General features: G+C 39.6%; 1 protein-coding gene across 2 annotated transcripts in view; it reads right to left on the bottom strand.

The window, feature by feature from the left end:
* The window catches only part of trak1a (trafficking protein, kinesin binding 1a), a 68,470-nt gene that overhangs the window by 33,188 nt on the left and 22,527 nt on the right, over positions 1-12,755 (bottom strand). The window contains exons 11-17 of one of the 2 annotated variants that reach the window (XM_088410225.1): positions 11,933-12,070; positions 11,698-11,774; positions 11,374-11,613; positions 10,312-10,640; positions 8,148-8,573; positions 5,951-6,044; positions 4,462-4,901 (exon numbers count right to left, since the gene is read on the bottom strand). In XM_088410225.1, the coding sequence (XP_088266351.1) occupies positions 4,462-4,901; positions 5,951-6,044; positions 8,148-8,573; positions 10,312-10,640; positions 11,374-11,613; positions 11,698-11,774; positions 11,933-12,070 (1,744 nt within the window). Of the gene's footprint in view, positions 1-592; positions 4,902-5,950; positions 6,045-8,147; positions 8,574-10,311; positions 10,641-11,373; positions 11,614-11,697; positions 11,775-11,932; positions 12,071-12,755 lie in introns of those variants that run through there. The other variant, XM_088410224.1, reaches the window with a different exon arrangement.

Here is a 12,755-nt window from a genome sequence, read left to right on the forward strand (position 1 = left end):
AGGTTTTATGATCAATAGTAACGTTGACATTTTATTATTAGTATTCATGTTGTACTTGTTTTAGACAGTTTTTTTTAATTGAAGTTGTTTTAAAATTACATAAATTGTTTTATTGGAATAGATTTTCTTTCATGCGCTCGCAATCTTAAAGAGTCTGACACTCCTGCTCTGGGTAGTGCAGTGGTTCTCAAATGTTCTACCTTCAGGAGGAAAAACATTTTTCCCTATCATCAAGTTGTGGGCCAATTTTTTAAACCAGTCACATTTATTTCACAGAAAATTGCCCAGTGTCCTGACAACGATTCTGGGATCTGTACCCCCTTTTCTAAAAATGCTTTCTAAAAAGTATCTTTAGGCCAAAACCAAAGTAAACACTGCAATGTTTTTACTATCAGTGACAAACTAAATAAACGAACACTCAAAGTAACACTCAAAGTGGTTGTGATATGAAGAAAATGATGGACACTACATGTACATTCATTCTGTCTAAATACATTTTCCTGTGATATTTATTAATATCTGATGTTCGTTTTTGCTCACGTCTTGTAAATGCAGTTTGAACCTTGGCCTTGCTTTGTTGTTTTCACTGCGCAATTTTTGGGACTCCAAATTGTATGATTTTTCTTCTGCAAAGTAAAAACAGGCACCATTCTTTTCCAGAGCAGACATATTTGTATTTCAGTCTTTATTATTATTTTTTTTAAGAGAGTACAGTTCTGTAAAATACTATAATCTCTCCCTGAAAATAGTTTGCTCTCCTTAAAACAAATATATACTGTATGTATGAATTCTTCATACTTACAGATCTTCTTCTTCTTTAAATTAACATGAGTAAATAAACACATTCAGTAAAGCACACAGATGTACGTACCTTTTTAACATTGTTCCCGAATAGGTTTTGAAATAGACATGACAGACCAAATTCCCCGGAATAACTTATTACTGACCCAGAAATAAAAATATTGCTAATGTGGTATTTTGAAAAACAAAAACAATACAATTCATATCATTTTATAATTAGTCTGTACAATATTCTATTATGAGCATTTATGTACTCCATAGAGAGTACTCGGAGAGTTGTAACTGTGGCTCTGAGCAACACAACTTTTTCAACTTTTTGATGCCCAACGTATTCAGTCATTAGTACATTTTATGCTTTCTTACCAGCATCCTAATTCTGTCATAACATCACACAGTATTGTTTTGCATTGAAATGTTGGATGCCCTGGATGAATAATTCTGTCAATTTCAGACATAGTGCTGATTTCCCATGAACAAATTTCAAAACTGAAGATATTTTGTACAAAATAGGCTTCATGACACATTCAATTTGAGGCATAATTAATACAAACAATGCAACAAACCAAAACAAGTCCACATAGTTAACAGCTACAGTTGTTTCGCAACAAATTGTGTTCATCAGGTGTCCTGCTCCCACCAATCAATTATTCAACTTTTACAACAGAGACACTGTTCAGCTACATTTGCGAAATCTCCATGCAGTTGTTATTCTGTCTATTAGTACTACAGACAACTTTTTTTAATACAATTTAAAAACGCAAGACAGTCAAATATTAAAACAAGTTAACATATTTTAGGCACATACGAACATTCAATGATAGCAAAGCACCCACACTAAAACAGCCAACCTGAAGACAATTGAAGACAATTCCCAATCAAAACAACAAACAAAAATATTGTTTCCTCAGTGGCAAAGAAATGTTTTTGTCTACCAATACAGCAGAGTGACATCAATTATATAATCACACCAACCAAATGGCCTGAATTTAAAAATGACAGGATCTCAACTTTCTGTGTTTTCTTTTTGCATATTTATCACTCGCAAAGGTACACTCACACCAGCGCTCACACACACAGTGACAGTTACTGTGACTAATCACAGTTTTGGGAAAGCAAAATCGCAGGCTAGACCCAAACTTGATTGCCACAACATTTGCTGAATCACTTAAATAGAATGTTGGACAAAGTGCAGTAGGCTACACAATCCCGAGGACAAACACATCATGCCACCATTAAAAAAAAAAAAAAGAGAGCTTTTTTTTTTTTTTTTAATTGAAGTCCATCAGTCGAGAATAGGTTAAAAAGCCACATCCATATGAGGATCGAAAGGGCCAAAATTAATAATTAATTAAATGTGTTATTTAATTTATGAAACATTTAATTAGTTAATAAAACATTCATTTAATCAATGACACTTTTAAGTAATTAATGAAAGATTTATTTAGTTAATGACTTTTAATTAATGACACACTGTTGCCACGTTTCATGTATTTAGTTTATTTGCCAACCTTACCCGTCAAAGTTTGATTGGTGGGCTCTAACACCTGATTGGTTACCTTGCTCTGTCTTGTTTTAAGAGAGCAGGGTAACTAATCAGGTGCTAGGACCCACCTTGGCTTGAAGAGCAGGGTAACCAATCAGGTGTTAGAGCTCGTCCACCCGCCCATCAAACGTTGACGAGTGAGCTTGACTAACTAAATGCATGAAATGCCACAACAGTGAGTCATTAAGTAAATCTTTCATTAATTAAAAGTGTCATTCATTAAATAAGTGTTTAATTAATAAAATGTGTCATTAAATAAATGTCATTAATTTTAATGTATTTATTTATTTAATTAAAAGTTTTATTTAATTGATCAATTAACAAATTGATCCGTTTTATTTTTTTTATGCCACTTTTAATTAATTAATGAATCATTTAATTATTTAATTACACTTTTATTTAATTATTGAATGGCACATTTATTCATTGAATTTTGGCACTTTCGGTCCTCCATATTTCCAAGGTTGCGAGGCTCCAGCAAACCATTCTTAGAGCCATTAACAACAAACTGGGAAAACGATGAACCGCGGCAAACCTTTCCCAGGGGCAGTCGACCAACTGTGCAAGAACATCTCATCCAGTCACAAAAGACCCAATAAAAACATCTAAAAAATACTGTAAGGCCTCACTGGCCACAGTTAAGGTCACTATAAGAAAGACAATGGCCAAAAATGGCATTTGTGGGAGAGGGTTCTCAGGCAAAAACCTCTGCTGTCACAAAAGAACGCAAAGGCTTCACTCATATTTGCCCCAAACCATCTGCAAAGAGCATCGGTCCAAAATTCCTCCACAACTGCAATTATAACTAATGTTTGATTTCAGCTATTGCTGTCAAAGGTAAAGGTGGCACAACTGGCTATTAGGTTGAGGGGGCAAATACTTTTTATAAAAAATTAATAAACTCATCATTTAGAATCTGATCTTATTGGGTTGTCTCAATGTGATATTATTATTGGAAATGAAAAAGAACCTTTTGTAGGTGATAAATATGCAAAGAAATAAAGAAATCAATAAAGGTGCAAAAACCTTTTCACAGCATGGTAGACATAAACACATAAATCAAGAAGACCTTAGCAAACAAATCAATGCGTAGTGTCATACTTACAGTGAAGGGAAAATGAAGATAGAGAATAAAATGATACTGGAGGCATTTAGACACGTATACACATGAACCCTAATTAGATGAATACGTTGCATGTGTGCTCGATTTGCTTGAGGGTTACTGGACTTGAACAATCCAAAAGCATTTTGGGATTGTAAGCAACACGTAACTTGGCACTTTAATCTTACCTGTGCTCCAAGTCAGTCATACTCAGATCAGAATGGACATTGGAATCTTTCTTTTTAGAACTAGTGCAATTGTTCAAGTTGAGCAGGTAAGTGTGAAAAATGAAATTCTAAAATGAAAAGGTATCACTGCGTTTCATTGGATTATAGCTCTTTCATCAATCATTTGTTTTGAAATAGTAAACTGCACATGGAAAGGAAACATTCTTATGATGGACAGCAAAGGACACAAGAAATGGCCCACATTGTTTTGCCACTACAATTTACTTTACTTGATTTGGACTCCAATAGTTATTCTTGGGGAAATTCATCATATAGGCGGGATGGGCTTTCAGACTTCATCTTATACATTCGTACTGAAGTAAGGTATCACGGGTCTTAGAAATACAATAAATAGGTATTTAAAATAGTGTTTATGCAGTAGTTTCATCATCACTCCCCATTGTTAATGGCTTGTGCCTGGTTTGTGGTTAGTGATGAGTCAGTGCTCAGTGCTTGTGTCAAGACAAGGTGATTCATTTGTGTTTGTCTTTTGTCATGTACATGCACTACCGGTGGAGTTTGTGGGCCTTGCCCTGAATGTGGTATGAGGATGTCAGGAGGATGGTGGCCACCTGGATCTTTCATAGCCATACTGGCTCCTACCATGACAGGATAGCTTCTATTCCTCCTCAGTCCCGTGTTCAAACCCAGCGCAGTGCTCCCAAGCCCAGTAGAGCAGAACGGGGCTAACAAACTACTTGCAGGTGCGAGGGAAGCGGTGTGAGGAGGAAGAGTGCGGAAGCGTTTCAGTTTTTCCACGAGTTTCAGGTTCAACATCACAGACTGACCTTGGTCATCCGTCTGGCCGCCTCGCTCTCTCTCTGCTTCACTTAGAATTTCCCTCAGAATGGTGCATGCTGGCTTGGAGGCTAGGAAGGTGTCAAAATATGGTGGATCATCATCAGTGGGGCTGAAATGAAAATCAGGGCAGGCAGTAGCAGATTTGGGACAGGAATGGGGGGAATTTGGTGGCGTCGAGGGCCCGCGGTCCCAACTGCTCGGGTCGTGTGCTGACGCAGAGATACCGTGCTCTAGCAGGAGCTGTCCCAGCCCAAGTGACATGCAGGTGGTCTTGGTGGAGTCTCGAAGGTTGGTGGAGGATTCAGCCAGGGAGAGGGACAAGGAATGGCGGCGTGGGGTGCAGCAGGGTGTGTAGGAAGGTGTGTGCGGAGAAGAGAAGACAACCGGAGTCGACAATATACTGCTTTGACAAGAGGATAAAGTTGAGCTGCAAACAGACAGGGCAAAAACGATGGAGGAAGGGAAAATATGTAATGGTGTAGGAGTATGTGTGGAGGGACAGAAACAGACAGACATAAGATCAATTTTTAGAGCTGAAATCTAGAAAATGTAACAATGTGGAATTAGTAATCAGAATATTAATCACCCAGAACCATTTCAACCTTCTGCAAACGTTGATTTTAAGGAAGCTGTTCTTACATTGTTGTGACTTCCAAGAAGCGATATTTTCCTGTTTATCCCGCATTGAGCATCGGTTTTTAGGCAACTACAAGCTTTGTTAATAAAATGCCCCTTTGCATTGCAGTCATTTTGACAGAAGAGTTACTAGTATGACAGGTACAAACAACAAAATGTCAAAGACAAACTTGAGGTCCAGAGAAATGTGTTGTCAATGGCTTGAATGAAAATCAAAATTGATGTCATCCATCATCCTAAAAGATGGACAGACAAAAAAATAAGAGGCTGAGGACATATCAAACAGCAGCCTCAGCATTTTGTGCAGTGCTGGACAATATCAGCAATGAAAATATTCCATCTCTTAAGCAATGTGTTGTATTCAACAAGAAAACTGAGTTTCTCATTCAAATTGTAACAATTTGTTGCGGTCGGTGCAAATTGAATGGTAAAAGAGTCGTTAGTTATTCAACTGCTGACAACCCAGAGGCAAATTCCAACATGCAGCTCTAACCTAATCAACATTTTAACATGATTTGGGATTTCAAGCTAGTCTGGGTTGTCATCAGTTCCCATCTAGATTTGCCTCAAAGGGTAGAATCACACAGCAAAACAATCCCATGCCTTCTCTCACGCACATGCGACCCAGGGGGTGCACTCATTGGGTCTGGTCTACGCCAGCCACGACAACCATATGATACAACTCCACTTCTTCTTCTTCATTACATGATCTGCCAAAAGCAGTAAAAATCACAGAGACAAGGTAAGCGAGATGTACAGCTTTGGGAATTTGGGAGAGGGGCCCTTAACTGATTCATTTATAGGTACTGTACATTTTCAAGTGATTTTGTTTTTGTTTACCTTGAGCTTAGCTGATCAGAAGGGTGGAGAATCCTGCAGGTGGTGAATGTGTAGGTGGAGCTGGTGTGGGACATACACTTCCCGGGGAAGTTAACTAAACGAGAGAAAAGGCGAAAAAAGGGTTGGGGTTCAATTTATGCGTTGTTAGCATATAATCTAACCAACATCCCCAAATACACAGGGTTGAGCAAAAAGACCCAACACTCAGAGCAGAAACCCAAAGCAAAAGCTGCAGCATTTGTGTAACCCTTATAGCATTTTCAGTATGTTATAACAGCTCTTTGAATTTGAGGTCCATGTTCAAGTCATGTAGTGACACAGCAATACAGTGATGGTGGGATAGGGGAGACTAATCCATTTGGAAATTTTGCATTGTGTGTGGTAAAACAGGTGCTATTCAATTGGAATTAGGAACAAGGACTGTGCTTGTGCTGGTAAGTAAGCCACAGAGCAAATTTACAAGGTCAACTCCAATATTAACCAGCAATGAGTGTCATGCCTTCATGTGACTTGGGACAGCTGCTTTACAATAACACCTGATATATGAGCTCACATGACACTGAGCAGTGTCTGTGAGCTGAGACTTTTAAAACTATGCTATTCAAAAGCTAGTTGCTCTGACATTCATACATACAAAGGACATTTTGGCTTGAAGATTCAGAGCGAAGATTTGTTTTCCAGTACACCTACATGTACCTGCACCTACACATACATGCATCACTGAACATCACTACAATGCTAGTCTGTTAATGGTCGGCGTCACGACTCCCAAAGATGCTGACCTGCTATTGGTCGGCGTCACTCGCTCCAAAATGGCAAAATGTTAACGCTTTGTTCTCCTGTGAGTGCTTACAAAAACGTATTTATAGTGCATTTTAGTGCTTAATTCAAATTTGAATTGGTTAGCCATGGGTCCAAAGATTGCTGGTGATGTTAAAGAGAGAAGTAACACTCATTGGCTGATTAACATGGATTTGGATTGCCCGCCACACAGCGAATCAGCGTTACGATCCCAACTGTGGAACGGATATAAATACTGTGTGTGTGTGTGTATATATATATATATATATATATATATATATATATATATATATATATATATATATATATATATATCAGTGGTTCTTAACCTTGTTGGAAGCACCGAACCACACCAGTTTCATATGCTCATTCACCGAATCCTTCTTTAGTAAAAAATATAAAATATGATTTTTTTTTTCTGGTGCACGAAATGAATCGTGCATTAATATCACCTTGTTCAAATAACAAAACCAACACACAGCAGGTAAAAGTACCAGTTCCCCGCCGCCACGTCGTGAGTCCGTACGGCGTCGACCCTTTAGATCGCCGGCCGCAGGAGCTTATTTGCCTGGATCGGCGCTCAGGAGATAACGGGCTAATTCCGGTGTGTGTTCCCGACTGAGAAGGAGGTCTCACTCCGCTGCTTATCCAGCACTCTCAAAGCGGACCGGTAGGCAGTCTCACTCAGACACATATACAGCCCTCTCTAAGCGGTCTAATAGGGAGGTCTCACTCTGCTGCATAAACCAGCGACCTCAAAGTGGACCGGTAGGAAATCTCAGAGCAGGACGCTTTCAATGACTGTGCCCATTAGCTGCAGACTAGACTGAGGGGTGGACCTCAGCAGCGGAGGCTCCACCAAACCCCTGAGACCGACTCACCGAGCCCCTAGGGTTCAATCGAACCCATGTTAAGAACGTAAGTATGTGTACACATATATATATATATATATATATATATATATATATATATATATATATATATATATATATATATAGACACATACATACATATATACATACACACAAACACACACACAAAATTTAAACCGTATACAGTGAGCAGTAACCAGTGAGCGTAGATGCTTCTGCTTCAAATAACAGTAATAAAAAAAGATTGCATCAGAAAGGAAAGTATGAAAAAGAATGAAATGTTTGAAGTTAAGAATAAGGTACAGAAAAAAAAAGTACTGTGTTTTGACGGTTTTCGACGGCAGCACATACTCTGACTGCAGGTGGGATGGACTGGGGTGCTGATGTGAGTGATGCACAGAGATGCTGAGAAGTCCATTGTTCCCTGAATGCTTCCCTCCCACACCATTATTAGATTATACCCCTACCCACTGACCACCCCATGCTCCAGGAAGGGACGGGTGAATGCTAAGAGGCTACCTCACCAGACATGTGGTCCAATGTGCTGAGTTCCTTGAAGTCCACATGTGTGTTCTCCGAGAAAGGTGTCGAAGTAGAGGGCGGTGGGCTTGGAATACCATCTCTTGGCTTAATTTTCACCAATGTCCCTGATCTTTCACCATGCCCTGTTTCAGAGTGGCTTCCGTCTTCAGTGGTGCCATTTTTGTTGCAGCAGATAGATAGTGAAGAATTGGAGTACAATGGGTCCAAAAGGCTCTCGCCTGACAAGCCTGCACATGAGTCATTTGAGACATCGTCTTCCTCTGGCTGGTCCAGTTGCCAGGTATCGTCTTTGTCCTGCTCATGTAATAAAGTGCGGAAGCCCTTTGTGACCACGCCGGGCCGATCATCCAAGAGAGCCCCCATGTGGGGTTGAGCTAACTGCTGCCATGCATAAAGTGTAGCTGAACCTGGGGGTCAGAAAAAACAAGAAAATGTTACATTTTGCAGAATCAACAAAACAGCAGATTAATCAGCAATGGCTACTTCCACCCGATATCACCAGCTTTCCCTCATTGTAACAATTTTGATAACGTATGCTGTTTTTTTAAAAATCAAAATTCCAATACAGTATAAGTGAAACATCAAAACTACCCAAAGGTCCTTGAGAGTTTAAAAATAATTATGACCACTATTTATTTGTACCAACAGAGGCTATGGTAAATATTTTTATCGCAGTAGGTCTGAAGAGTATGTGTAATTTGGATATATTTTCATGTGATGCCCACAAATTTTAAAAGATACCAAAACACAATACATCGTCACAAAGGAAAAAGAGGAAATGAAGGTATAAATATTAGGAACATTTTATTCAAGTCTTTCACAAACAGAAGGGTAGGACAGAAAAAAAGAGTGCAAAGACAAACTTAAATGAAGAAAAAGAAAGAGCAAGGCATGAAAAGGACAGAAAGTGCAAAGAAGGGCACTAATGTAACACTTTTTTTTTTCAAACACTAGTGCAGTGGTTCTTAACCTGGGTTCGTTCGAACCCTAGGGGTTCGGTGTGTTGGTCTCAGGGGTTCGGTGGAGCCTCCGCCGCAGAGGTCCACTCCTCAGTCTAGTCTGCAGTTAGTGGGCACAGTCATTGAAAGCGTCCTGCTCTGAGATTTCCTACCGGTCCTACTGAGCTAAGCTAACGATAGCGCAGCATTGTCAGCACAATAATAATTATCAGCATGGTCTCGGCCACTGCGAGTTTGCGACAGCCATCCCCCCACGGTCCACAACATAAATGTAAGGGTTCGGTGAATGAGCAAATGAAACTGGTAGGGTTCGGTGCCTCCAACAAGGTTAAGAACCACTGCAATAGTGGAATGGTGCACTTAATAGTAAAGCAGACAACGATGTGGACTGTTGATTGGTCACAAAAGCAGTGTTGACTGTTAACTTTGTACAGTCAAGAAAGTGTAAGTTATTATAAGCTGTGCTTGATGTTGTATATTGTTTTTGGATTTCTATATCCGTGTCATGAAACCAGTCCTGGGTGTCCCCTGCTTACTGCCCTAAAATGGCTGGCATAAGCAGGATAAGTAGCTATAGAAAATGGACGAATGGATGGATGAAATTTGACATTGTACAGCTGTACAACAAAATAAAGTATTTGAAGACTTCAGAGACTCACACCTGTGGACGCCACCATCCAATAGCGCTACTACAACACTGTAATAAAGACATGTCCAAAGTCCGGCCCAGGGGCCAAATGCGGCCCGTGGTCAATTTCCATCTGGCCCGCAGCCTCCGTCATAAAATCAATAACGTCTGGCCCGCATGGAGAATTAATACATTGTGCAGTAGCGCTGTTACCTGCGTGTGCTAAATGCTGCTATCTATAGGCTCAATTAGGAACAGCAAATTAGTATATGAGTAATTTGACTGTATGAGACCCTAATTTTCTAAAATGGCGACAATCAACTAAAGGAGGAAAGTTGAGCTGCAGTGTGACGCAGTGAGCTGCGATCAGCACCAGCAGTTTTACTTTTACCAACAGCTGGATAAGGACAAGTACCCGAGAGATTCCAGCATTATGATTGTTACTTAGTTTGATGGGACCCAGCGGGGAGTTTTGAGCATTTTCATTGTCTAGGGGAATCAAATTGTCTTTGTCATTGTATGGATTATCGGGATTGTGACTCTGTGAAGAATAATCACCTTCCAGCGGCTTCACAATCTGCAGCTTCTCTGGGAGGTAGGATCTGGTGGTGAACGAGTATCCCGACCACATACTCCCCAACGATGGATGCGAGCAGAGCGAGAACAAACCCTCTGTTGGTGTCCCAGGGCCTCCACTACATTCGCTGCCTCCTTTTTCCTCCTCTTTGGCCAGGAAGGCCAACTTCCTCTCCCTTTCCTCTTCAAAGAAGAGTTTTTCTGAGAGGTAGTTGTCACGGCGTAGAGACAGACGCCGCAGGGCAGCCTCCAGGTCCAAACTGCCAGGAGTGCCCGGGGTCCCATGGGGTCGCTTATTTGAATCCTCTGACCTGGATCGACAGACACAAGTGATCATTAAAGCTTGTCATTACAATGACATAGAGCTGGGTGATATGGCCTAAACATATATTTTTCCTTTTTCTTCAGCCATTCTGGATGACTGATGACGACTGTAATTAATTTAAATCTGAGGCATAACCCAACAAACATCTATTTTAAGTTGGGTTTTTTTCAAATATAAATATTGTGCAAAATGCAGAGACAACAATAATATATGCATTTTTTTAACATCTGTTTTAACATAAACTTAACATTCACAGATTATAGAAAAATAGCAACTCATAGCTTGTATGTAACTTACTCAAATGTCACAATCAAGTAGTTAGTAACTATTGAAAACCGCCAATCCAGTATTTTGTCATGTGTAAATCCCCAATGTCAAAATTTTGCTCATTTTCAAACCATCAATTTTTAAAATAACAATCACATTCATTTGATTCATGGCCCAGTACTAAATTGAAATAGAAAGGTACATTGTTAATTACAATGTTGTCATGAACAATTACGTACATCTAGAATTTTCAGAGGCTTTACACATTAGTGAGTAATTTCTGTCATAACTGAGAGGACTGAATTGAAAAATCCCCCACCAAAATTGCAGCTTGACCTAATTCTTTAAATGGTGTAACATCAAGAGAAATATGACCAATATGACCTAAATTTTATAAATGGAAAAAAAAAAAGAGTTACTGACAGATTTTCCATGATCTACAAATTTAGTACCTATTATCTGGGGTGTCCGGGATGCAATTACTTCTGTTATCCAGCATGATTCCACTTCCTGTTTCGCTGTCATACATGGAATTGGAGCAAGGAGTGCCGACTCTGCTGGAACGGCCCGAAGTGAGGCATGATGACTGATTGGAGCCTGGGATGTTGAGGGGTGATGGGACAAGTGACGATCGGTGTTGACGCATGAGGTTGAGGTTTTTCACGGTCTGGAACACACGCTTTGGCTGCAGTCTAATGTGAAAATCATGTGGAAAAAAATTGATTACTTTACAAATTACAGCTATCATTTCAGACAAAGCAGATTTTTGATTGTACCTTAGCTCCTCAACATCTGGGTCATCCATCTGAAGTTCTTTCCTCATGGTTCCCTCTATTTCTGCTGCCAGAGAGTCCTAGAACAAAGCCACTTTTTATTGATGTGTTATTACAAAAGACATGCAAAGCTTATATGGCGCTATGATTTCAAAACTTACACTAAGACAAACCTTAAATTACGGTAACTTAAAATTGACCTTTTTATTTATACACTATACTACATTACACAAATTACCATTGGAAACAAGCCTAGAGAATGGAAACGCCTCTGTGTGTTTGATGGGACAGCTTTATTTCTCAGGTTTTTCAGTTCCTCCTGAGCCTCATGAAGCATCTCCATGCACTCTGCATACTTGTCCTGCAACTCACGCAACTGGTGGAGAGGCAAATAAAAGTGACATGAAAAATAAAGTCATAAATTAAAACAGACAACAGAAATCGTGATACAGTGGACCCCAGGTTACAGCGCCCCTGGCTTATGTTTTTTTCATGTTGCGATGTGGAGTTTTTTTTGTTCCCTTTAAGCCTTAAACCTTAAACCTTAAACCTTAAAGGTTAAGGTATTTTCCCCGCTTTGCAAAAAAACAACTGTCATGACCCTAGGGGGTTGCCTGTATTTGTGTTGTTTTGTCTACATCTGCAGGCATTTTAAGGTAATTGCACTTTCTTTCTGTTGCCGTCAAACTGCCCCCCTGCAACGCATCACTACAATGCTGGTCTGCTATTGGTCGGCCTCATTCGTTTCTAAAATGACGGAATGGTAAAACTTTGTTCTATCGCGAGTGGTTACAAAACCATGTTTAGAGTACATTTTAGTGCTTAATTCAAACTTAAAAAGGTTAGCCATGGGTCCCAAGATTGCTAGTGATGTTAAAGAGAGAAGTAAGAAGATGATTTATATGGAAGCGAAGCTGGAGATAATCAAAAAATAGCTAGCCTAAGAAGCTAGCCTAGCCTAGGCTACCCTTAATAGTGAATATGGGCATAACAAGTGCCACGCAAGCCCTTCTATTTTTTTATTTATGATGTTTTCTGATTTTATACATGTATATTATATA

Source organism: Hippichthys cyanospilos, chromosome 3 (assembly GCF_059441005.1).
Source record: "Hippichthys cyanospilos isolate Australia breed blue-spotted pipefish chromosome 3, RoL_Hcya_1.0, whole genome shotgun sequence".
Taxonomy (NCBI): Eukaryota; Metazoa; Chordata; class Actinopteri; order Syngnathiformes; family Syngnathidae; genus Hippichthys; species Hippichthys cyanospilos.